The sequence below is a fragment of the Panulirus ornatus genome, chromosome 9, assembly GCF_036320965.1.
Source record: "Panulirus ornatus isolate Po-2019 chromosome 9, ASM3632096v1, whole genome shotgun sequence".
NCBI lineage: Eukaryota > Metazoa > Arthropoda > Malacostraca > Decapoda > Palinuridae > Panulirus > Panulirus ornatus.
Genome location: NC_092232.1, coordinates 6,607,462 through 6,635,079, shown reverse-complemented (window position 1 = coordinate 6,635,079; position 27,618 = coordinate 6,607,462). Strand labels below are relative to the sequence as shown.

Genomic DNA, 27,618 nt, shown 5'->3' with positions numbered 1-27,618 from the left:
TTAAGAAAGGCTGTGAGTGTATGTAGTCTTATTAATACATTAAGGCTTCTTTCATAAGAAGACGGAGGAAATCCTCATCAGTACCAGGTCTTAAATAGAGATGTAAAGATTAAAGAAGAGGAATAATCCCAGAGTCTTGAAGGGGAATGCCAGCAAGTTTATTTTAAGATGTATTTTTGACGTTTTGCTGCTGCTGATGGTACCCCTCGCGATTCATTGCCAGCGAGCGTTGGTGGTAGCGATCAGTAGCGAGTCGTGAGTACGTACAGATGACCGACTGACGTGTACAACTGGTGATGCTGGCTGGACTCTCCCAAGTTGGGGGTTGATGATGGTGTCCGAGTAAAGGCATCTTTTTCTTTCTCTCTGGCCCGTGTTGATATGTCTGAAATGTGATATTAAATTTAGTGTAGATTGTAATAGAAATGCTGCCACACACACACACACACACACACACACACACACACACACACACACACACACACACACACACACACACAGTACACAGTTACGTGTCGCTTTTCCTGTCTGGTGTCAGCGGGTGACAGATTACTGTCATCATGTGCTTAAAAAGCGACTCAAGGAGGAGGAGGAGGAGGGACGGGGACTAAGCCCCAGCAGCAGCAGTGCGGACATCGTCAATAGAGGCGTCAAGTGGTCCCTCCCAGTCCTCCTCAAGGACCGTAATCCCTGGCGAGCTGTGGCGGCCACGAACTCGCCTCTGATGCTCTCATTATCACCTCCCTCATCTTCATGCCTGGCTACTGCTGCTGCTGCTGTGTGCCGTACTCCTCAAGTGCCACAACACATGTGCCACACCTTGCGTGCCACTCCTCACATGTGCCACACCTTGCGTGCCACTCCTCACATGTGCCACACCTTGCGTGCCACAGCTCATACACACTTTATGAGCCTTCCCACAAACACTACCCCTCGCGCCACATCTCATGCCCCACACCTCACGTGCCACACCTCACACTCAACCCTCCCCACCTCCCCCTTCATGAGCCTTGCCTCACGCCACACCTCAGCGGCCGCTGCTGACAAGCCACACCTCATGTTGTCAGACGCGTCCTGGTGTGTGAGTGTTGAACACGACCACCTGTACCGGCATCTTCCTCGGGAGGGGGAGGCAGTTAGCGCTGTGGTCATGATAATGCTATACTCAGTCACGACCCTCTGGTAGACTTGGAGCAGAGCTCAGTGTATTCCCGCTTCGGAATGATTTCATCCGTGCTTTACTGTGTCCTGGACTCTTATGGCAGTTGGTCCACAGTCAACGCAGCTGTTCATCCACCACTGGGGGTTTGTCAATACAATGGGTACGCTTAGGCTCGTGTTCTCTGTCTGGTGTGTCCGGTGATAGATCTTGGCGAAGACCGAGCATGTGCCAGTACATTTGCCTTTAGTTTATAATGGTAATTCCAACCTTGCTTTATGGATGGGTCTGATTCCAGGTGGCAGAGCCAAGCTGAGAACCACTGCCCTCTGCTTACATTTAGTGTCGGGGTAGTGGGTTCGTACCAAGACTTCCACTTCGATGATAATTGTCTCTCTCGAAGTGGAGGTAAACTGGATTTGTTCCCCTGACATCAAATGGTAGAATATATCTTCTTTTCTATCTTTTATCTCCTTACGTAAGTCTCTGCACTGTGTCGTTATCTGTCATCTCTAAACACAAGAGATCCTTTGATACATCACGGTGAGACTTGCCTCTCTTGTGTTCGTCACTTCCTGATTACCAGGAGTATGTTCCCACATTACAAGTCTCGTCCGTTAACAAGACAGTACGACCCTGAGGGATGTCTGGCCTGGCCTTTGACCTAGCCCTTACTTCGGGTCGAGCTGTAGTGCTCATAGGTGATGTCTTCATCATTAAGGGTTGAACCATCGTGTTCATTGGGTTTACCTCTGTCTTACGAGAACGTTCCTTCTTAAAACCACTGTTGATTTATCCCACATACTTGCTCGCCGATGCCATCATCGCTACACTCTACCCCAGTTCTTATCGCTGATCCTGCACCACACAGTTCCCACCACTGCTTCTCATCTACACCGACCATATAGCCTCAGCTTCGGCTACTGGTGTACCACGATCTGTGACGCGGCAGGTCGCCAGCCCGCCTCACCACTGCCTCACAACTTCCTGCCACTCTCATTACCCACCTCAGGTTTTCTGCGTCACATTTGTGTCAGAGTCGATGTGGCTCACGTGCTGCTGCCTCTCCCTCCCTCCCTCCCTCCTTCCCTCTCCCTCGCCTGGGTCCAGCAGACGGAGTGGTTGTGGTGTGGTGTGGTTGGTCCTCCCGATGTTGGTCTTGATCCCGGTGGCTTTAGCTGTGCTTAGAGCCTCACATGTATGATGGCAGTGGTGTTGGCTGGGGTGATAGTGGTTCCTAATGTCCAAAGTTCTGGGTCATTGTTTTTATATACATTCTTTTTTCTTCTGTCCAACTGTTCTTGTTGCTTCTTTCTTTTCCTTCCTCCTCCTGCTTCTTCTCTTGTTATCCCTCTTTCCTCCATCCCTTCCTCCCTCTTTTAGGTGTTCTAAAGCTAAACAAATTCCTCCGGGTTGTATTAGCCGTCTCCTCTTGACACACCTCGCCCACTCTCTCGTGTACCAGCTCGTCAGCGTCTCTCGTGCTCCAGCACATCTCCGGAGCCATCCTGACCGCCAGCCCTACTAGTTCATGTGTAAGTCATCAGACTGTTGTGTGCTTCGCTTCCTCCCAGGTCCCATGTCCCTGTGCTCCACAGTCCCCTCTCTCATATTACCCTGAGCCTGTTAAAGCCCCACCCCAATTTCCCTCCCTCCCCCTAAAAAGAAAAAAAAATATCCAAGGACCACTTCTCGTTTCCCGCAGGGTTCTCCTGTCAGTTTTCCCTCCCCAGAAATATATTTTCATTTCCCAAACCCATGCCGTTCCTCAGCGCCCTCTTCTTTATTCCCCAAAGCCTTCTGTCCTAGTCGAAGACCTCATCCCCAGCCAAAGCACTCTGCTCTAGCCAAGAGTCCCTCTCCCTTACCCAAAGCCCCTCGGCCGCGACAGAGATCCTCAGCCCTAGCCAAAACCCACTTATCTTATCAAAGCCCTAGCCAGAGACTTGTGCTCTTGCCAGAAGCCTCTGCCTTAGCCCAAACCCTCAGCGTTATCCAAAACCCTAGCCAAAGCCCTTTGCCCTAGCCAAGCCTCCGTGGCCTAGCCAAAGCCCTGTGCCCTAGCTAAAGCCTTCTGTCTTAGCTAAATTCCTTACCCTAGCCAAAGCCATCTGTCCAAGCTAAAGCCTTGACCCCTAGCCAAAGCCCTCAGCCATAGCCTAAACCCTCTGCTGTAGCCTAAGCCCTCAGCCCTTTCCAAAAAGCCCCCTCAGCCATAGACATAGCTCTTGCCAGAGTCCTCTTGTTATTAACCCCAGCAAATCACCCTCCCAGACCACCTCAAAGTCATCGTTCCTACACCTCCAGTTTCACAGTAAGAAAATGGACAAGAAAGACACTTTTTCCCCAGGGGTAGTTAACACAGTTCTTGATCCGATTTTGTTTAGGTGGACTGAAGATATATTGCTCGTCTCTTGATTCAGAAAGTGAGTGTTTATTTTCTTCTCTCTTTTTTAAAACATCTTTATTTCCTTCTAGTCTTACCACACTGGTTGACGAGTTTCTGATCTCTTCCATTATTAGAAACAACCTGGTTCGGATCCCATAGTCTGTTGTTGTGTGAATTCCCTCGTCCTTGTATTCCAATGTATGTAACACCTGAGATATCTGGCCACGACGGTACGACCCTTGGCCACGACAGTACGACAGTTGGCCACGACGGTACGACCCTTGGCCACGACGGTACGACAGTTGGCCACGACGGTACGACAGTTGGGCACGATGGTACGACCCTTGGGCATGCGGCTTCGATGTGGTTGTGAGACACATCACATCGAAGGTTCCAGACAGATATCTTTTCTCTCAAACATTTATGTGAATATGTCTTTTGGTGTTGTCTCCGATATCGAGCTGACGCATGTATAGGAAGCGGCGTTTCAAAGCTAAGAAGCAGCCCATTGGATATATCGACGTTTTCCTTAACAACAGAGAATTCTTTCTTTTCCATGTCATATTGTCCCACCAGCGGAAGAGATACAGTAAGGAAAGAAGGAAGGAATGAATGAATGAAGGAGAAAAGAACGAATAAAAAAAGAATTCAAAAGGGGCTTTTAGTTATCGTGTGGCCTCTTGGTTTTGGCGATCGTGTGTCCTCTTCCAACAGCAACGCACTACTGCCATTGATTGGGAGAAGTGGCGGGGATCTTGTACTGACGTCTCCTCCCGCGTCGGGTGTCGTTTCCCAACAGTAACATCTGAGCAGCCAGTGAATTGTCGTAGTCTTGAGCTGACTTGTAAACGCTCCACGCGATCAGCGGGGTAAGGCGGTGGTGTCCACTGCCGTTTATCGAATCTTCTCCTCGCTGGTTGCCTCGTCAAGCCGTCCATTGCCACACTTAATTGCCTTGGGTACAACAGCTTAAGCTCCGGAGTGTGTGCGATCGAAGCCTGTTTCCGGCGTGTTTGACCCCCTCGACTTCGACGGTCTCACCTTCGTCTGTTTCGAGAGCCGGGCCGAGGCCCCTTCGTCACGGTGTGTTGGTTCCACTCGATTTGGGTGGTGGGAGGATGACCGTGGCTGAGGCTCTGGGGACGGAAGGGTCAAGATTGGAGTGGAGGTGGGGGTGGGGGGATGATCGTGGCTGAGGCTGGCTCTGGGGACGGAAGGGCCAAGAAAGTTTTGTGGTGCCACTTTAACCCAGCTTTGGTTATTGTTCCTGGCCACCTGACCTGAACGTTGGGGATGAGTTGGTAGTCTGTGGTATCAGTTTGACCTAACATCACCCTAGTTTCTTGGTGACCTCACCTGAGCCCTGGGGAAGGATAGGTAGTTTGTAGGATCATTCTGACCTAAAATTTTCCTAGTTTCTGATGACCTCATCTGAATCCTAGGAATGGATGGATAGCTTATGGTGTTACTTTGACCCAACTTCGTCTTAGTCTTGGTGACCCAGGGCTTAAGGACCAAGTTAAGTGTGTGACCATACTTACGGTGGGTCACCCCTCAAGGTTAATTAGCACTCAGTTAGGCAAGAGGCAGCAGACCCAACTCATTAGCTGTGCCTGCCGACCCTGATGTTCCTGCTGCTGCTGCTGCTGCTGCTCCGGGCGTCCCAACGCTGCTTCTCTTGGCCTGGCCAGACACCTTCTTCCCCTCAGCAGACCCAACACCGTTAACACTGTTTACCGAAGTCACATATTTTAATCCCTGGAGGAATTGAGAAGGTTTAGGAAGATGATTTAAAGGCATGTGTTTGAGGACGTCAAGACTGGGAATGGCGTGCCACGCTGGAGATCACTATAGGTCTCATTCGGAAGGGCGTCGACACATGGACGACATTGGAATTCTCGAATCCGGAGCGATGCACATAAACACAAGTCCTTACTGGAGCAAGGGGAACTGGCACTGAGTAGCTGGGGCGCCGTATGTGCCCCTCCAAGACCATGATATTCAACATTCGGGATCCATGGACGGCTCTGGTTGGTATGGAAGGTGTGAGGACTGCAGTGGACCAGTTAGTTGGTGCAGCAGACACTCGTAGGCACGATAGGTTTGAGTGGTTGATCCTAGGGTGTGGGGAGGGAGGGTTATGTAAACCTATAGAGTATACCTCATGGTACCTTGAACACGTAGGTCTCTCGAGTATACCTCCAGTGTACCGTGATGTGGACCTTAGTGTACAAGGTACATAGACCGGAGAGGGAAGTGTCCAAGTGTTTCAGGTTTGAAGATGGTGTCTGCATTGGAGTTTGACCCAGAACAGCGCCATTTAGTAAGAGTTTTCAAGAAAATCAAAGTTGGTCAAGGATTTCCATGGTTTCTACATGTTTGTGAGGCTTGGGTGTGGATCAGGCGGGCTCACGTACGAGCCCCTGAGAGGACACCCGTCCTAAGCCAACCCCAGCTGTTTACTCTTCCATTTGGGCAATGGTCGCCCACCCGGGGGTACCTGGCTGAGGTGAAGGTTGATTTTCTTCACGTTAACTCGGATTTATTTGTGACCTCATACCATGTGCAGAGGATTCCCCTGTTTTATGAGACGGGTTGACTTAAGAATGTCTGGCAGGATTTGGTCGCCGATTATGTGAATTTCAGGTTTTTAAATCCCGTTTGCGGATTTATGGCGTCTCTTCGCTGGGGATTGTTAGCTTTTGGAGACGCAGTAGAAAGGGAAGTAAAGATAATTTATTGTTATAATGATGGTCCTCTGTCCTTTTTTTTCCCCTACTTTTCCCTGACTGTTCGTAGACGCTAATGGATAGTGGTAGCAAGTACCATCTGGTATATAATTCCTCGTGCAACATCATAAGAGCCGAAGGCATTTTTTCCTCCTACTGTCCATGCACGTGAGTGGAACAACGCCTCCGCTTGGGACATGATACCTGCAGGACGATGGCAGGATGTACTGCCCAGTCCACAGTCCACAGCCTTATGGATATGAGGCACAAATAAGAAAAATGGAATCATGTCTTGACCTCCTCGGAAACCCTAATCCATATGTCATAGGAGCCTTCAACCAACCACACAATAGATGGAGACAGGCTAGAAATACCATCGTGTTGGAAATACTGACACTAGAAGCAGCTCGGACGAACACCTGCTAAAGAAGAGTTGTTCAGACTCTGTAAAAAGTTCTCCTTAAGGCAACATTCTGGACTTAATCTTTACAAATAATGTGGACCTAATATGTATTATCACCATCTCACACACCCTATATCATGATCACAACCTGATTGACATAACACGCGAAGCAGTGGAGATGTTTCAGTTTTGATAGTAAAGGGATGAACTGGGAGGAGTTGATCAGTGAGATGCCTGAGACCAACTGGAAACCCTGATGTGTACCAAAACAGAGGAGGAATGTGTGAATGACACGACCGCTTTGGTACTCCGGACTTGCAACTGACATGTACTAGCGAAAAAGACAGCACAAAAGTCCTGAGTGAGTTATTTGAGAAAGACGAGCATTTTACAGGAGGCGAAAAAGAATTTCGCACCTTCTGAAGAAGCCACAACTCACACAACAAAGAAAAGAAAATCTTATCAAGTGAATTATCGGACATGTACCATACACTAAAAATGTCATATGAAACATAGGAAAAAGAAAAAGAAAAAAAAAAGATAAATGAAATGAGAAATCACCGAACTTAGTTTTACTCGTATGCAAAATGTTAATTCAGAACCACAAACTCCATTGGCCCAATAAGAGCAGAAGTTGGTTCCACAGACGACTGCCAAGAGATGAGTAAGTTTCTATAAAGGCAGTATGAATCGGTATTCAGCGAGCCAAAAACAACAAACTTCTTCCTAAACAGCAACACCCCCCCCCCCCTCCCATGTGTACACACAGAGCAGGTATCGCCAACCCAACGCAAGATTTCGAGAGGGTCATTGAGATCATGCTCGTGCAGTCAGCCCCAGGCCCGGACTCATGGAACTCAGCCTTTATAAGAAATATGCAAGACACCCTTTAGCACATGCACTAAATATTGTATCAGGAGGATAAGTATAGATTCTGGTATCATTCTCGAGAGTCTGCAACTGACTCTAATCCCCCCCACACCACAAAAGTGGGGGGAAAAGAGCCGTTCCAAACACTATTGATTGATAGCATTAACATAGCACACATTCAGATCCTCGAATGGTTTCAGGACAGGAAGATCATGCCTTCCTCAGTTGCTTGACCATTATGATAGGGTGAAGCTCTGGGAAACATAGAAAATGCTGACGTGATGTACACACACTTTGCACAAACGTTTGACAGATGTGACCATGGTGTCCTAGCACAAACGCCATCACAATACGCCATTGCCTCCAAAGCTCAGTACCCCAAGGAACTGCACTGGTACCCATCGTGCTCCTCATTCTTATATCCGACATTGACGTAAACTCGAGCCATAGTTTGATGCCGCCCTTTGCAGATATTACAAGAATAAGTATGAAAATCACATCAGTAGAAGATGCCGAAAGGCGACAAAGAGACACAAACGAAGTCTTTAACTGATCAACCGAGAACAGCATGCTTTTCATTGGAGATAAGTTTCAACTCCTCCGTTGTGGGGAAAATGGAGAAATCAAACACAATACAGATGCCGGACAGACTCAGAAAGACCTTGGATTAATAATGTCTAACGAAGTAACCTTCAGCAAGCACAACAAAGCAACAGTTGCCTCCTGCAGAAGGATGGCAGGCTGGATCCTGCGGACCTTCAAGACAAGGGAAGAAAAACCAGTGATGATATTATTCAAGGCACTTTACTTATTCTTTCACGAATTGAATATTATTGTGTTTTAACATCACCCTACAAGGCTACTCGATGGGTGTTATTGCGGGTTTACAGAGTGTCCACGAATCTTTCACAGCCCATATTAATATGGTAAAGGAAATGAATTACTGGGAATGACTGAAATCTCTGAGTTTGTACTCCCTGGAGCGCGGACGGGAGAGCTATATCATCAATTATAACTGGCACGACAGGCAGGGAAGACTGTAAAGTACTACCTCTGAAATCCAAAGGTGCGATATGCTTAAAAAGAGTGAACACCTCAAACACCCGGGACCCAAGACTCTTCAACACCTTGCCAGCTACCATCAGAAACAGTGTAGGATGTACGGTAGGGATGTTTAAGAGTGCTTTGGACAAGTGTACCAGGCCAACCAGGCTGTGGGAGGCTAAGTGGATTTAAGGACTGCAGCTTCCAACAGCTTGGTCGACCGACGACCCATTCCAGCAGACTGGGCCCCAGCTCGGGCCTTTTTTTTTTTTTTTTTTTATCGCCCCTCAGCCTCCCCATATTACTCCACAGTTTCTCCATCATTTCATAGCCTTAGCCTCCCCCATCACTCCACAGCTTCCACATCACACAGTAGCCTCCCCATTGCTTCTCGGCCTCACCCATCACTCCACAGCATTCATGGCACATCACTCCACCACTTTTAAGCCTCCCACCATCCCGTAAAGTCTCCTCAGAAAGTCCCTCCATCATTTCAGAGCCTCCTTAACACAATGTTGTGCGGGAGGGCCTCGCTGAGCCAGTACCTGAGGATCTTCACGTCTGCCGCATTGATGAGCGTCGGGAACACCCGTGTCTGGGGGGGCAGTGTTGACCCGAGGTATTATGTAATCGTTTGTGTTGCTGGCGGGATAAGGACGTGAGGCAGGCAGTGTTGACCCGGGGTATTGTGGTTTGTGTTGCTAGCGGGATAAAGACGTCAGGCAGGCAGTGTTGACTGGAGGTATTGTGGTGTTTGTGTTGCTGGTAGTGTGAGGTTGCTAGACTGGCAATGTTGATCCTGGATGTTGTGTTTTTTGGTGTTTCAGGCGGCGTAAGAACAGTAGGCTGGCAATGTTGAACCTGAATGTTGCGTGTTTCTGGCGCTAATAAGGACGGTAGGCTGGTAGTGTTGAAGAGCAGGGAGGAGGAGCGGCCTTTGTTTAGGTCTGTGTGGGTGTGTTTGTTTACATGAGGTTCTCCCTTAGCCACACGGCCGTGCCCCACCCCCGACCCCTGGCTCTGGAGAGGAGGAGGGTGGCGATTGTTGGTGGAGTATTTGCTTCATCCCCCCTGGCTCTGTAGAGGAGGAGGGTGGCGTGGGGTAGTGGAGTATTTGCCTCGCCCACTGGCTCTGTAGAGGAGGAGGGTGGCGTGTGTTACCAAGTGTGGTTATACGGGTAGCCATTCCAGAGTTATTTGAAAGCACGTGAAATGTAGCTCTCTGGTTAGGGTACCAGCATGCCTGGCGGGGACAGTCTCATTCTTCACCACGCACTGCTTCGTCTGCTTCGCTCGTTGCCTACTCGGGTTCGAAGGGTTCGAACCTCCCCTAATCCCCACCCTTTATGTCTGGGAACTCTAAAGTTTTCGGCTTAATGTATCAGTGATGGCCAGGATACACCACCGGGCCTTAAGAAGTACTCTTTAAAACACGGTATTCTGTGTTTTACCCCCGTACAAATATGATGTTAAATGTGGACTTTTCAACCCCAAAATCCATCTTAGGAACGCAAACGAACCCTTCTCTCTACTCGTTGAAGATCATGGGGACAGTATTGTATATATCTCAGGAACTCTTTTGGTGTTGTTGCGTAACTGTTAGTTTCCTTGTGATGGGTAATGGGAGTGAGGGAAACCCGCGAGATGTGTGTGTGTGTGTGTGTGTGTGTGTGTGTGTGTGTGTGAGCTCCAGCCGAACGCAGTCACCAGTTATGTGTGTAAAACTCCAGCCAGACCCAGTCACTATAGTAAAATATGATATCCGGAATTTTGCACTCACGGTTACTGTGTATTCGTGTAGATGCCATTGAACTGTCTAAGCTGTCAAGATGATTCCCGGGCTGAGAAATAACTCCCACGAGAGCAGATTAAACCACTTGAATCTATTAAGCTTGGTAATCTAATTACAAGTATTGAAAATTATCAGGGGCATTGATAATTTAGAGTGGTTGAAAGCAGAACTATAGATAAGTCTGACTATAGACGATTTATTTGCGTCTCCTTATGAAACATTGACGATTTGCAGGTTATTCTCTGTGAATTATTTGTATACCTCCTAACTTTTACCACACTGATCTGTGAGTTTCTGATATCTTCCACTATCACAAACGGCCTCGAAAAGACGCAGTGGTCTGCTACCGCTTGAATTCCTTTGTATTCCACTCTGCAGGCTTACCTGAGTTGCTGATTTATAGAACAGAAAATAATTCTACTCTCAGAAGTGAATATTTGTAAAATCCGCTTATATACTAGAATCTTCCTTTGTTATGAAGATGAATACTTTTTGTATTAGAATCTTCATTATGAAGACCTCTGTAGTGAGCTAATTAGTTGTCGACATGCAGTATTTTATTTACGCACTCCAGGGTTTGTAAACAAAGCTAGAAGCCATTTCGGTATGAATGTGTACTTAGATGATATTACATTTGACAGCGCCTTCCGTACAGTTATGATAGTTTACACACGGTGAGATGGACACACACACACACACACACACACGGGAGAATACCATTATTCCTTCATACTGCTGAACGACTTCGCTGCTTTCCATTCGTGATCAAACTTAAGGATGGGAGTCGTTATTAGCCTTGACACTGATGGGATCTAGTCGTCAAGGCAGACCTCAAGAAAGTATTTACGAAACAAGCGAACGTTGATCGCATGTGGTGCTGGTGGTCTTGACTTCCATGACACTTTATTGGAAGAATCGTTGTTTCGTTCGTTTTAGATCATTAGCGGTCACTCGTTGTGAGACTACCACAGGAAGATGGGGGGCTTTTTGTCTGTCTGAATGCCTGTCATCGTGGCATTTTAATCTGTTTGGTAAGGTCAAAAGCCTCAGGGTTTATGAGGTAGGGGTTAAGAGAGTAGATTAATAGATTGACCGAAATTTAGGGTTGAGAAGATCGAATAACAGGCTGAATGAAATGACTCATGAAATGATTATATCTCTGAGTGGCGTAGCGAGAATGTATCAAGTGCAGTCAAAGTGGCTGAATACCCTCTGCTCCCTCGGGGCTTCTGGCGGTGGGTGGTTAAGATACATCGTCAAGAGATGACGTCCACCAAACGCACTTTTATTTTTTATATGATGGATTCTTTACCTTTCTTGACTTTCAAGTATTTAATGTTCTGCAATGCTAGTAATCCTTTATTTACGTGTGTATTTTATTTCATGAATCGTTACCATAAGATGATTTTGCTGAGCTTGGCCTTGTATCTTTTTTTTTTTTTTTTTTTTTAGGCGAGGCTAGTTTATCAGAGACGCGCTTCATCATGCCACTTTTTTTTCTTTTAAGATGGCAGTTTTACACCTTTCTTGAATTCTACATACTCACGTGCATCAGTTTTGGTAATACTTTACGTGCTTGTATAACATATATCATCACTCATTATCGGTTTATTTTCTTGAACTTTATCTCTTGTGCAAGATGAGGTTTATTTCTTGAACTTTACCTCCTCTACGAGAAGAGCAAACCAACTCTATTAATGCAAAGTAACACTTGTTAGTAGTCTGGATTGTTAAAGAAAAAGTTTTTGAATGTGTCAGGACAATACGGCGTTTCAGGAATGAGTAGTTAAATTATAGGAGATAAAATAAATCCTGGCGAAGGAAAGATGCCTCCATGAGCACGACACGACCCCCAGGGGATACTGACCTGGCCTTTAACCTGACATTAAGTGTCAGGTCGAAGGTTAGTCTTACCGTAGTGCTTTAGGGTCGTACCAACGTCTTTAAGGAGTTAAAGGACTACTAAGTAATGTATTGAGCAATCAACCACTGCTTTTGACACGTTGGCGTGACTCCTTTGCCTCGGAGAGAATTAAACTAGGTTGTGAAGTACCGCGTTCTGTGAAGGCGTGGGCAGTAATAACAGCGAGCCACATGATTATTCAAGATTTGTAGTGTGTGGCTCTAGTGCGCCATCTCATCCTCACCGCATTCACCACAGCTTACATGACTAGCAAAGTCGTAGCGACGATTAAGGTTTCTCGACTGAGAGGCTCACTCTCAGGCTAACTTCAGAATTGATTGGACCTGCTTGCTCTACGCCGCACTGTTGGTTCACTTTCCGTCTTCTGTAGGTATTGCTTTGGTTATTGCCCCCGGGAGTTGGCTGCTTGTGTGCCACCTCCACTCGGCAAGCTGCTGTGTCACATGATTATCATTTGGGCATATCCGGGGGGAGGGGGGATGGCCAATTTCGATAACTGTTTCTTTCCCTACACTTTGAAACTGTGGGACTCTCTATCCTTGCATGTCTTTCCCAATAACTATGACCTGGCACATTTTTAGACAACTTTTTTTTTGTACTTTTCCAAAATTCATAGATACTTTCCCTTCTCTTATTTTTCTTTCATTAACATTTCTAGAAATCAGTGAAGGGTCGGCCTTGATGTGAACTTTTTGTCCGTGGCCGAAGCCTTCAGTGCCCTCCAAAAAAGTAAAGACAACGTTGCAGGAGGTGGGTAGAGTGATTTGGAGCAGAGGGCGGGGTTGCCCATGTAGTGGTGTTGGTGTGGTCGACTGTGCGGCCTTGAGAATTTTGTGTGGACGTTCATCCAGGGCACGCTGGTTTCATGAATTGTGTGGATGGGGGTCACCCAGGGCTTGGTGGCCCCGTGAATAATGTGGGGGAGAGTCACCAAGCTCACGCCGGCCTTGTATATGATGGAGATTAGAGGGGAGGGGGGGTTGCCTAGGGCAACCCCCTCCCCTCACTCTGTTACCACTCTGGCCATCTTATTACCACGTAGTTGTTCTTGGTGGCAGTGTGATCATCTTATTGAGAGTTTGGTTGACTTCATGCACTTCATGCCCAGGGTCATTCTGTTAAGATTGTGAAGATTGTGGTTAGCTTGTAAAGATTGTGGTTGTCCTAGTTAGGATCGTGGCTACCCTATGTGAAGATTGTGGTTATCCTAGTTAGGATGGTGAAGATTGTGGTTAGCCTATGTGAAGATTGTGGTTAGCCTATTTAGTATGGAGAAGATTGTGGCTAGCCTATGTGAAGATTATGGATAGCTTAGCCTAGTATTGCTGTGGTCATTCCACTAGCACTTTGTTGTGGCCCTTTGTGCTTTTGCTGATGCCACTGTGGTCTTGCTGCAATATTTATGATACTGCTGCTTGTATCATTGTGATTTTCTTAGAACCAATGTACTTATAGTTTTTTCCTGTGGTCATCTTATTATGATTGTAGTTATCTTGACCTCTTGTGATCTTCGTGTCATTTAAGGAATCCCCATCTTATTTAGTAGTACGGCTCATTCGTTGTTATCACGGTGCTGCTCTGTTCTTCCTGGCATCAGTGTGGTAATCTTTACCTACTGGGTTCCCGGTAAAGCACCATTAGTATCACCTTGGTAAAAAATACATTATTTCTCCGTCATCCTGATTTTTCATAGGTAACCATGTGCAAGTACAGTTCTGTCATGTCAGTCTTTTGTCAGTGGGAGATGTATAAAAGAAAGAGACAGGAGGTCAAGAGAAAGGTGCAAGAGGTGAAAAAAAGGGCAAATGAGAGTTGGGGTGAAAGAGTATCATTAAATTTTAGGGAGAATAAAAAGATGTTCTGTAAGGAGGTAAATAAAGTGCGTAAGACAAGGGAGCAAATGGGAACTTCAGTGAAGGGCGCAAATGGGGAGGTGATAACAAGTAGTGGTGATGTGAGAAGGAGATGGAGTGAGTATTTTGAAGGTTTGTTGAATGTGTTTGATGATAGAGTGGCAGATATAGGGTGTTTTGGTCGAGGTGGTGTGCAAAGTGAGAGGGTTAGGGAAAATGATTTGGTAAACAGAGAAGAGGTAGTAAAAGCTTTGCGGAAGATGAAAGCCGGCAAGGCAGCTGGTTTGGATGGTATTGCAGTGGAATTTATTAAAAAAGGGGGTGACTGTATTGTTGACTGGTTGGTAAGGTTATTTAATGTATGTATGACCCATGGTGAGGTGCCTGAGGATTGGCGGAATGCGTGCATAGTGCCATTGTACAAAGGCAAAGGGGATAAGAGTGAGTGCTCAAATTACAGAGGTATAAGTTTGTTGAGTATTCCTGGTAAATTATATGGGAGGATATTGATTGAGAGGGTGAAGGCATGTACAGAGCATCAGATTGGGGAAGAGCAGTGTGGTTTCAGAAGTGGTAGAGGATGTGTGGATCAGGTGTTTGCTTTGAAGAATGTATGTGAGAAATACTTAGAAAAGCAAATGGATTTGTATGTAGCATTTATGGATCTGGAGAAGGCATATGATAGAGTTGATAGAGATGCACTGTGGAAGGTATTAAGAATATATGGTGTGGGAGGCAAGTTGTTAGAAGCAGTGAAAAGTTTTTAGCGAGGATGTAATGCATGTGTACGTGTAGGAAGAGAGGAAAGTGATTGGTTCTCAGTGAATGTAGGTTTGCGGAAGGGGTGTGTGGTGTCTCCATGGTTGTTTAATTTGTTTATGGATGGGGTTGTTAGGGAGGTGAATGCAAGAGTTTTGGAAAGAGGGGCAAGTATGAAGTCTGTTGGGGATGAGAGAGCTTGAGAAGTGAGTCAGTTGTTGTTCGCTGATGATACAGCGCTGGTGGCTGATTCATGTGAGAAACTGCAGAAGCTGGTGACTGAGTTTGGTAAAGTGTGTGAAAGAAGAAAGTTAAGAGTAAATGTGAATAAGAGCAAGGTTATTAGGTACAGTAGGGTTGAGGGTCAAGTCAATTGGGAGGTGAGTTTGAATGGAGAAAAACTGGAGGAAGTGAAGTGTTTTAGATATCTGGGAGTGGATCTGGCAGCAGATGGAACCATGGAAGCGGAAGTGGATCATAGGGTGGGGGAGGGGGCGAAAATTCTGGGAGCCTTGAAGAATGTGTGGAAGTCGAGAACATTATCTCGGAAAGCAAAAATGGGTATGTTTGAAGGAATAGTGGTTCCAACAATGTTGTATGGTTGCGAGGCGTGGGCTATGGATAGAGTTGTGCGCAGGAGGATGGATGTGCTGGATATGAGATGTTTGAGGACAATGTGTGGTGTGAGGTGGTTTGATCGAGTAAGTAACGTAAGGGTGAGAGAGATGTGTGGAAATAAAAAGAGCATGGTTGAGAGAGCAGAAGAGGGTGTTTTGAAATGGTTTGGGCACATGGAGAGAATGAGTGAGGAAAGATTGACCAAGAGGATATATGTGTCGGAGGTGGAGGGAACGAGGAGAAGAGGGAGACCAAATTGGAGGTGGAAAGATGGAGTGAAAAAGATTTTGTGTGATCGGGGCCTGAACATGCAGGAGGGTGAAAGGAGGGCAAGGAATAGAGTGAATTGGAGCGATGTGGTATACCGGGGTTGACGTGCTGTCAGTTGATTGAATCAGGGCATGTGAAGCGTCTGGGGTAAACCATGGAAAGCTGTGTAGGTATGTATATTTGCGTGTGTGGACGTGTATGTATATACATGTGTATGGGGGTGGGTTGGGCCATTTCTTTCGTCTGTTTCCTTGCGCTACCTTGCAAACGCGGGAGACAGCGGCAAAAAAAAAAAAAAATAATAATATTATGCAAGTTTGTGGTGCTAATAGGGTAATTACAGCTGTTTTGTACATAAAATGATATTAATTTCCTCTTTTAGGTTGGTCGGGAGACAATCAATAGCAGTGATGACCCCATCTTGAAACAAGACATGCCAGCTGCCCTTCATCGTGTTGAGAGTGCTGCGAAACTGTTAGAAGAAGCTTCATCACTGCTTAAGGCTGATCCATTTTCACAACCTGCTAGGTGAGGAAATTAGTTCTATATTTCATGTTGATTGCTTTATGCATTTTTCTTTCAGAGGAATGGGTAATGGTCGCTCATCTCATTATGTTTTGTATTACATATTCTCACAGTATCTTCACAAGAAATAGATACATTATTTCTTTCACTGGCATGATCGTAAGAGTTGCCATTGTAGGCCCACTGCCAGATGAGATTTAAGACATCCCTCCTAGGAAGGATGAAAATATGGACTTTGCATTTATATATACATGCCTCTTCGATTGATGAAAATATGGATTGTACCTGTATAATTGATGGAAAATGATTTTTCACTGCACATGTACTCTTCATTACTGACTCATCCAATGACTGGAATCACCGTGAAGGCATCATTTGTTTCCTGTGCATATTCAGCATGATTGCCTTATTTTGAATTTTGGAACTTCTTCAGTTGATGCATTTCTCTGTGAGCCTGAGGATCTATATAGTTTTTTCGTGTTCATAAGCAGATCTAACCCATTACATAAGTGGCTCGGAGTTCCTTCTTTTAAGCTCAAGACTTACAAAGCGATTACTCACTTTTTGATTTTCATGTCTTACTTATGTTAGAGGAATGGGTGACACTGCTGCACTTTCTTTGAATATACTGCGGCAAACCATTGTTTATTTATGCTCTGTTCCTCTACCACTGAAACACCTTTCTAAGACTCATATAGCCTCCTCTAGTGCCAAATGGGAGTGACAGTGAGCAATCCTTTACATGTTCTTTTTGCACACTCCGTATGTGTCACATTGAAAATCATATCTTTATGGTACCTATTTCTTTTCCAACTCCTTGAAGCTTTGGAACTCTTTATCCCCTTATATCTTTCTTAAGAACTGTGAGGGGAAACAACAGTATCCAAGAAACAGTTGTGCAGTGAGCACTAGATGCCATCATGGCAACATCTCATCATGGGTACTTGTGGGGTAGGTAGGTAGCTACTCTTGATTTTTTCCAGTAAAGGTCTAGCATCGATATGGACCGTTTTCTGTGACTGGAGCCTCCAACATGAAGAAAAAAAATGAATTTGATCTGTATGGTATGGAGGTTTAACATATTGTCAGTGGGTTGAACCAAAGCATGTAAAGTGATCAAAATATACCATGAAATAGTTTAAGGCTTGGATGTGGATGATAGGCTAATGTTTTTAAGACTATGTGACAGTTGGAGAATGTGTGTCCAAGTATGCTCATTGTTCATTTGTAAAAAAAAAAAAAAAAAATGCTTTTTTTACGTGCTTGTCATCCTCATCTTAGCAAGGTAGCATCAGGAACAGACCACTGAGCTTTAAAGTCAATTAATCTCTGTTTAGAAGGTCATGCAATGTGGCACTTGTGATTATATTACCTGTGCAATCCATTTTTTTTTCATCGGTGAGATGATTATCCAGCCATAGCCAATGTTGGGTATGTAAAGGCACCTTTCATGATCAACCCAGTTTGTATGAGGAAAAAGAAGTAAAGTTTCAGAACATTTTGTCTTCTTTTTGTATAGTAGAGGAAATGTCTTGTCAAGTCTTTTTAGTGAATAGTAAAAGTAAATTATGCTCTCTGTTTATGCCCTAATACCTAAGTAACCTTTATCTTGTTTTGTGATCATGCAGAAAGAAACTAATAGAAGGAGCACGTGGAATCTTACAGGGAACTTCTGCTTTGTTGTTATGCTTTGATGAGTCAGAAGTTCGTAAGATTATCCGGGAATGCAAGAAAGTGTTGGACTACCTAGCAGTAGCAGAAGTTATTGAAACTATGGAAGACTTAGTCCAGTTTGTCAAAGATTTATCACCATGCCTTACAAGAGTAAGTCCACAGAGGATTGTTTAAATTGTCTCTGCATGTGAGAGAAGACAGCAGTGTCATTGACCTTAATGTTACAGTGTTATTAGATTTGAACTTCATCTTGTAACTGTATTTATATCTTTTATATCAGATTATTAATATTCCAGTGTCATGTAAATTTTTTGATCTATAGAATCTTCAGCTTTGCTATATGAATATCATTATAATTATCCAATGTTGTTACATTTTTAGGATTTTTCAACTCAAGCTTTAAGGAAACCCTTGTGTAATTCAGGTGTTTATTGATTTTTTATTTTTGTATAACTTAGTAACAAAAAGACAGAGAGGGTATATGTGTCAGAGGTGGAGGGAACAAGAAGTGGGAGACCAAATTGGAGGTGGATGGATAGAGTGAAAAAGATTTGAGCGATCAGGGCCTGAACATACAGGAGGGTGAGAAGCGTGCAAGGAATAGAGTGAATTGGAACGATTTGGTATACTGGGGTCGACGTGCTGTCAGTGGATTGAACCAGGGCATGTGAAGCATCTGGGGTAAACCATGGAAAGGTCTGTATGGCCTGGATGTGGAAAGGGAGCTGTGGTTTCGGTGCATTACACACGATGGCTAGAGACTGAGTGTGAACGAATGTGGCCTTTTTTGTCTGTTCCTGGCACTACCTCGCTGAAAGGAGGGGAATGCTGTTTCATGTGTGGTAGGGTGGCGATGGGAATGGATGAAGGCAGCAAGTATGAATATGTACATGTGTGTATATGTGTATGTATATGTATGTATACAGTGAAATGTATATGTATGTATATGTGCGTGTTTGGGCCTTTATGTATGAACATGTTTATGTGGATGGCTTGGGCCATTCCTTGTCTGTTTCCTTGCACTACCTCGCTAACGCTGGAGTCGGCAGTTAAGTATAATGATAAAACATGCGATTGTCTACATCTCTTCGTTTATATCAACTGACTGTTATATTTCTCTCTTGTGTCTCCCCGATGATGTGATTATTACATGAAAGTGCACTTGGGAACTTATCATGTTTCATTTTCCCCGTGGACTCATATGAATATCTTGATGAGGCGCAAAATTGTGAACCTCTCCATTATATATATATATGTGGTTTCAGAAGTGGTAGAGGATGTGTGGATCAGGTGTTTGCTTTGAAGAATGTATGTGAGAAATACTTAGAAAAGCAAATGGATTTGTATGTAGCATTTATGGATCTGGAGAAGGCATATGATAGAGTTGATAGAGATGCTCTGTGGAAGGTATTAAGAATATATGGTGTGGGAGGAAAGTTGTTAGAAGCAGTGAAAAGTTTTTATCGAGGATGTAAGGCATGTGTACGTGTAGGAAGAGAGGAAAGTGATTGGTTCTCAGTGAATGTAGGTTTGCGGCAGGGGTGTGTGATGTCTCCATGGTTGTTTAATTTGTTTATGGATGGGGTTGTTAGGGAGGTAAATGCAAGAGTTTTGGAAAGAGGGGCAAGTATGAAGTATGTTGGGGATGAGAGAGCTTGGGAAGTGAGTCAGTTGTTGTTCGCTGATGATACAGCGCTGGTGACTGATTCATGTGAGAAACTGCAGAAGCTGGTGACTGAGTTTGGTAAAGTGTGTGGAAGAAGAAAGTTAAGAGTAAATGTGAATAAGAGCAAGGTTATTAGGTACAGTAGGGTTGAGGGTCAAGTCAATTGGGAGGTGAGTTTGAATGGAGAAAAACTGGAGGAAGTGAAGTGTTTTAGATATCTGGGAGTGGATCTGGCAGCGGATGGAACCATGGAAGCGGAAGTGGATCATAGGGTGGGGGAGGGGGCGAAAATTCTGGGGGCCTTGAAGAATGTGTGGAAGTCGAGAACATTATCTCGGAAAGCAAAAATGGGTATGTTTGAAGGAATAGTGGTTCCAGCAATGTTGTATGGTTGCGAGGCGTGGGCTATGGATAGAGTTGTGCGCAGGAGGATGGATGTGCTGGAAATGAGATGTTTGAGGACAATGTGTGGTGTGAGGTGGTTTGATCGAGTGAGTAACGTAAGGGTAAGAGAGATGTGTGGAAATAAAAAGAGCGTGGTTGAGAGAGCAGAAGAGGGTGTTTTGAAGTGGTTTGGGCACATGGAGAGAATGAGTGAGGAAAGATTGACCAAGAGGATATATGTGTCGGAGGTGGAGGGAACGAGGAGAAGAGGGAGACCAAATTGGAGGTGGAAAGATGGAGTGAAAAAGATTTTGTGTGATCGGGGCCTGAACATGCAGGAGGGTGAAAGGAGGGCAAGGAATAGAGTGAATTGGAGCGATATGGTATACCGGGGTTGACGTGCTGTCAGTGGATTGAATCAAGGCATGTGAAGCGTCTGGGGTAAACCATGGAAAGCTGTGTAGGTATGTATATTTGCGTGTGTGGACGTATGTATATACATGTGTATGGGGGGGGTTGGGCCATTTCTTTCGTCTGTTTCCTTGCGCTACCTTGCAAACGCGGGAGACAGCGGCAAAAAAAAAAAAAAAAAAAATAATATTATGCAAGTTTGTGGTGCTAATAGGGTAATTACAGCTGTTTTTGTACATAAAATGATATTAATTTCCTCTTTTAGGTTGGTCGGGAGACAATCAATAGCAGTGATGACCCCATCTTGAAACAAGACATGCCAGCTGCCCTTCATCGTGTTGAGAGTGCTGCGAAACTGTTAGAAGAAGCTTCATCATCTGCTTAAGGCTGATCCATTTTCACAACCTGCTAGGTGAGGAAATTAGTTCTATATTTCATGTTGATTGCTTTATGCATTTTTCTTTCAGAGGAATGGGTAATGGTCGCTCATCTCATTATGTTTTGTATTACATATTCTCACAGTATCTTCACAAGAAATAGATACATTATTCTTCACTGGCATGATCGTAAGAGTTGCCATTGTAGGCCCACTGCCAGATGAGATTTAAGACATCCCTCCTAGGAAGGATGAAAATATGAGGACTTGCATTTATATATACATGCCTCTTCGATTGATGAAAATATGGATTGTAACCTGTATAATTGATGGAAAATGATTTTTCACTGCACATGTACTCTTCTTTACTGACTCATCCAATGACTGGAATCACGTGAAGGCATCATTTGTTTCCTGTGCATATTCAGCATGATTGCCTTATTTTGAATTTTGGAACTTCTTCAGTTGATGCATTTCACTGTGAGCCTGAGGATCTATATAGTTTTTTCGTGTTCATAAGCAGATCTAACCCATTACATAAGTGGCTCGGAGTTCCTTCTTTTAAGCTCAAGACTTACAAAGCGATTACTCCTTTTGATTTTCATGTCTTATTATGTTTTGTGAACTTGGGGTGACACTTGCTGCACTTTCTTTGAATATACTGCGGCAAACCATTGTTTATTTATGCTCTGTTCCTCTACCACTGAAACACCTTTCTAAGACTCATATAGCCTCCTCTAGTGCCAAATGGGAGTGACAGTGAGCAATCCTTTACATGTTCTTTTTGCACACTCCGTATGTGTCACATTGAAAATCATATCTTTATGGTACCTATTTCTTTTCCAACTCCTTGAAGCTTTGGAACTCTTTATCCCCTTATATCTTTCTTAAGAACTGTGAGGGGAAACAACAGTATCCAAGAAACAGTTGTGCAGTGAGCACTAGATGCCATCATGGCAACATCTCATCATGGGTACTTGTGGGGTAGGTAGGTAGCTTACTCTTGATTTTTTCCAGTAAAGGTCTAGCATCGATATGGACCGTTTTCTGTGACTGGAGCCCTCCAACATGAAGAAAAAAAATGAATTTGATCTGTATGGTATGGAGGTTTAACATATTGTCAGTGGGTTGAACCAAAGCATGTAAAGTGATCAAACTTATACCATGAAATAGTTTAAGGCTTGGATGTGGGTGATAGGCTAATGTTTTTAAGACTATGTGACAGTTGGAGAATGTGTGTCCAAGTATGCTCATTGTTCATTTGTAAAAAAAAAAAAAAATGCTTTTTTTACGTGCTTGTCATCCTCATCTTAGCAAGGTAGCATCAGGAACAGACCACTGAGCTTTAAAGTCAATTAATCTCTGTTTTAGAAGGTCATGCAATGTGGCACTTGTGATTATATTACCTGTGCAATCCATTTTTTTTCATCGATGAGATGATTATCCAGCCATAGCCAATGTTGGGTATGTAAAGGCACCTTTCATGATCAACCCAGTTTGTATGAGGAAAAAGAAGTAAAGTTTCAGAACATTTTGTCTTCTTTTTGTATAGTAGAGGAAAATGTCGTGTCACGTCTTTTTAGTGAATAGTAAAAGTAAATTATGCTCTCTGTTTATGCCCTAATACCTAAGTAACCTTTATCTTGTTTGTGATCATGCAGAAGAATACTAATAGTAGAGCCATGGAATCTTACAGGGAACTTCTGCTTTGTTGTTATGCTTTGATGAGTCAGAAGTTAGTTTAGTAAGATTATCGGGGATGAAGAAAGTGTTGGACTACCTAGCAGTAGCAGAAGTTATTGAAACTATGGAAGACTTAGTCCAGTTTGTCAAAGATTTATCACCATGCCTTACAAGAGTAAGTCCACAGAGGATTGTTTAAATTGTCTCTGCGTGTGAGAGAAGACAGCAGTGTCATTGACCTTAGTGTTACAGTGTTATTAGATTTGAACTTCATCTTGTAACTGTATTTATATCTTTTATATCAGATTATTAATATTCCAGTGTCATGTAAATTTTTTGATCTATAGAATCTTCAGCTTTGCTATATGAATATCATTATAATTATCCAATGTTGTTACATTTTTAGGATTTTTCAACTCAAGCTTTAAGGAAACCCTTGTGTAATTCAGGTGTTTATTGATTTTTTATTTTTTTATAACTTAGTAACAAAAAGACAGAGAGGGTATATGTGTCAGAGGTGGAGGGAACAAGAAGTGGGAGGACCAAATTGGAGGTGGATGGATAGAGTGAAAAAGATTTGAGCGATCAGGGCCTGAACATACAGGAGGTGAGAAGCGTGCAAGGAATAGAGTGAATTGGAGCGATGTGGTATACCGGGGTTGACGTGCTGTCAGTGGATTGAACCAGGGCATGTGAAGCATCTGGGGTAAACCATGGAAAGGTCTGTATGGCCTGGATGTGGAAAGGGAGCTGTGGTTTCGGTGCATTACACACGATGGCTAGAGGACTGAGTGTGAACGAATGTGGCCTTTTTTGTCTGTTCCTGGCACTACCTCGCTGAAAGGAGGGGAATGCTGTTTCATGTGTGGTAGGGTGGCGATGGGAATGGATGAAGGCAGCAAGTATGAATATGTACATGTGTGTATATGTGTATGTCTGTTGTATGTATATGTAGTATACAGTGAAATGTATATGTATGTATATGTGCGTGTTTGGGCCTTTATGTATGAACATGTTTATGTGGATGGCTTGGGCCATTCCTTGTCTGTTTCCTTGCACTCCCTCGCTAACGCTGGAGTCGGCAGTTAAGTATAATGATAAACATGCGATTGTCTACATCTCTTCGTTTATATCAACTGACTGTTATATTTCTCTATGTGTCTCCCCGATGGATGTGGTTTCAGAAGTGGTAGAGGATGTGTGGATCAGGTGTTTGCTTTGAAGAATGTATGTGAGAAATACTTAGAAAAGCAAATGGATTTGTATGTAGCATTTATGGATCTGGAGAAGGCATATGATAGAGTTGATAGAGATGCACTGTGGAAGGTATTAAGAATATATGGTGTGGGAGGAAAGTTGTTAGAAGCAGTGAAAAGTTTTTAGCGAGGATGTAATACATGTGTACGTGTAGGAAGAGAGGAAAGTGATTGGTTCTCAGTGAATGTAGGTTTGCGGAAGGGGTGTGTGGTGTCTCCATGGTTGTTTAATTTGTTTATGGATGGGGTTGTTAGGGAGGTGAATGCAAGAGTTTTGGAAAGAGGGGCAAGTATGAAGTCTGTTGGGGATGAGAGAGCTTGGAAGTGAGTCAGTTGTTGTTCGCTGATGATACAGCGCTGGTGGCTGATTCATGTGAGAAACTGCAGAAGCTGGTGACTGAGTTTGGTAAAGTGTGTGAGAGAAGAAAGTTAAGAGTAAATGTGAATAAGAGCAAGGTTATTAGGTACAGTAGGGTTGAGGGTCAAGTCAATTGGGAGGTGAGTTTGAATGGAGAAAAACTGGAGGAAGTGAAGTGTTTTAGATATCTGGGAGTGGATCTGGCAGCAGATGGAACCATGGAAGCGGAAGTGGATCATAGGGTGGGGGAGGGGGCGAAAATTCTGGGAGCCTTGAAGAATGTGTGGAAGTCGAGAACATTATCTTGGAAAGCAAAAATGGGTATGTTTGAAGGAATAGTGGTTCCAACAATGTTGTATGGTTGCGAGGCGTGGGCTATGGATAGAGTTGTGCGCAGGAGGATGGATGTGCTGGATATGAGATGTTTGAGGACAATGTGTGGTGTGAGGTGGTTTGATCGAGTAAGTAACGTAAGGGTGAGAGAGATGTGTGGAAATAAAAAGAGCATGGTTGAGAGAGCAGAAGAGGGTGTTTTGAAATGGTTTGGGCACATGGAGAGAATGAGTGAGGAAAGATTGACCAAGAGGATATATGTGTCGGAGGTGGAGGGAACGAGGAGAAGAGGGAGACCAAATTGGAGGTGGAAAGATGGAGTGAAAAAGATTTTGTGTGATCGGGGCCTGAACATGCAGGAGGGTGAAAGGAGGGCAAGGAATAGAGTGAATTGGAGCGATGTGGTATACCGGGGTTGACGTGCTGTCAGTTGATTGAATCAGGGCATGTGAAGCGTCTGGGGTAAACCATGGAAAGCTGTGTAGGTATGTATATTTGCGTGTGTGGATGTGTATGTATATACATGTGTATGGGGGTGGGTTGGGCCATTTCTTTCGTCTGTTTCCTTGCGCTACCTTGCAAACGCGGGAGACAGCGGCAAAAAAAAAAAAAAATAATAATATTATGCAAGTTTGTGGTGCTAATAGGGTAATTACAGCTGTTTTGTACATAAAATGATATTAATTTCCTCTTTTAGGTTGGTCGGGAGACAATCAATAGCAGTGATGACCCCATCTTGAAACAAGACATGCCAGCTGCCCTTCATCGTGTTGAGAGTGCTGCGAAACTGTTAGAAGAAGCTTCATCACTGCTTAAGGCTGATCCATTTTCACAACCTGCTAGGTGAGGAAATTAGTTCTATATTTCATGTTGATTGCTTTATGCATTTTTCTTTCAGAGGAATGGGTAATGGTCGCTCATCTCATTATGTTTTGTATTACATATTCTCACAGTATCTTCACAAGAAATAGATACATTATTTCTTTCACTGGCATGATCGTAAGAGTTGCCATTGTAGGCCCACTGCCAGATGAGATTTAAGACATCCCTCCTAGGAAGGATGAAAATATGGACTTTGCATTTATATATACATGCCTCTTCGATTGATGAAAATATGGATTGTACCTGTATAATTGATGGAAAATGATTTTTCACTGCACATGTACTCTTCATTACTGACTCATCCAATGACTGGAATCACCGTGAAGGCATCATTTGTTTCCTGTGCATATTCAGCATGATTGCCTTATTTTGAATTTTGGAACTTCTTCAGTTGATGCATTTCTCTGTGAGCCTGAGGATCTATATAGTTTTTTCGTGTTCATAAGCAGATCTAACCCATTACATAAGTGGCTCGGAGTTCCTTCTTTTAAGCTCAAGACTTACAAAGCGATTACTCACTTTTTGATTTTCATGTCTTACTTATGTTAGAGGAATGGGTGACACTGCTGCACTTTCTTTGAATATACTGCGGCAAACCATTGTTTATTTATGCTCTGTTCCTCTACCACTGAAACACCTTTCTAAGACTCATATAGCCTCCTCTAGTGCCAAATGGGAGTGACAGTGAGCAATCCTTTACATGTTCTTTTTGCACACTCCGTATGTGTCACATTGAAAATCATATCTTTATGGTACCTATTTCTTTTCCAACTCCTTGAAGCTTTGGAACTCTTTATCCCCTTATATCTTTCTTAAGAACTGTGAGGGGAAACAACAGTATCCAAGAAACAGTTGTGCAGTGAGCACTAGATGCCATCATGGCAACATCTCATCATGGGTACTTGTGGGGTAGGTAGGTAGCTACTCTTGATTTTTTCCAGTAAAGGTCTAGCATCGATATGGACCGTTTTCTGTGACTGGAGCCTCCAACATGAAGAAAAAAAATGAATTTGATCTGTATGGTATGGAGGTTTAACATATTGTCAGTGGGTTGAACCAAAGCATGTAAAGTGATCAAAATATACCATGAAATAGTTTAAGGCTTGGATGTGGGTGATAGGCTAATGTTTTTAAGACTATGTGACAGTTGGAGAATGTGTGTCCAAGTATGCTCATTGTTCATTTGTAAAAAAAAAAAAAAAAAATGCTTTTTTTACGTGCTTGTCATCCTCATCTTAGCAAGGTAGCATCAGGAACAGACCACTGAGCTTTAAAGTCAATTAATCTCTGTTTAGAAGGTCATGCAATGTGGCACTTGTGATTATATTACCTGTGCAATCCATTTTTTTTTCATCGATGAGATGATTATCCAGCCATAGCCAATGTTGGGTATGTAAAGGCACCTTTCATGATCAACCCAGTTTGTATGAGGAAAAAGAAGTAAAGTTTCAGAACATTTTGTCTTCTTTTTGTATAGTAGAGGAAATGTCTTGTCAAGTCTTTTTAGTGAATAGTAAAAGTAAATTATGCTCTCTGTTTATGCCCTAATACCTAAGTAACCTTTATCTTGTTTTGTGATCATGCAGAAAGAAACTAATAGAAGGAGCACGTGGAATCTTACAGGGAACTTCTGCTTTGTTGTTATGCTTTGATGAGTCAGAAGTTCGTAAGATTATCCGGGAATGCAAGAAAGTGTTGGACTACCTAGCAGTAGCAGAAGTTATTGAAACTATGGAAGACTTAGTCCAGTTTGTCAAAGATTTATCACCATGCCTTACAAGAGTAAGTCCACAGAGGATTGTTTAAATTGTCTCTGCGTGTGAGAGAAGACAGCAGTGTCATTGACCTTAGTGTTACAGTGTTATTAGATTTGAACTTCATCTTGTAACTGTATTTATATCTTTTATATCAGATTATTAATATTCCAGTGTCATGTAAATTTTTTGATCTATAGAATCTTCAGCTTTGCTATATGAATATCATTATAATTATCCAATGTTGTTACATTTTTAGGATTTTTCAACTCAAGCTTTAAGGAAACCCTTGTGTAATTCAGGTGTTTATTGATTTTTTATTTTTGTATAACTTAGTAACAAAAAGACAGAGAGGGTATATGTGTCAGAGGTGGAGGGAACAAGAAGTGGGAGACCAAATTGGAGGTGGATGGATAGAGTGAAAAAGATTTGAGCGATCAGGGCCTGAACATACAAGAGGGTGAGAAGCGTGCAAGGAATAGAGTGAATTGGAACGATTTGGTATA

General features: G+C 43.6%; 1 protein-coding gene across 1 annotated transcript in view; it reads left to right on the top strand.

Moving 5' to 3' along the window:
- The window catches only part of Vinc (vinculin), a 319,106-nt gene that overhangs the window by 135,588 nt on the left and 155,900 nt on the right, over positions 1-27,618 (top strand). Inside the window, exons 3-4 of the mRNA XM_071664595.1 lie at positions 16,193-16,338; positions 17,964-18,159. Of these exons, the coding sequence (XP_071520696.1) occupies positions 16,193-16,338; positions 17,964-18,159 (342 nt within the window). The remainder of the gene's footprint in view (positions 1-16,192; positions 16,339-17,963; positions 18,160-27,618) is intronic.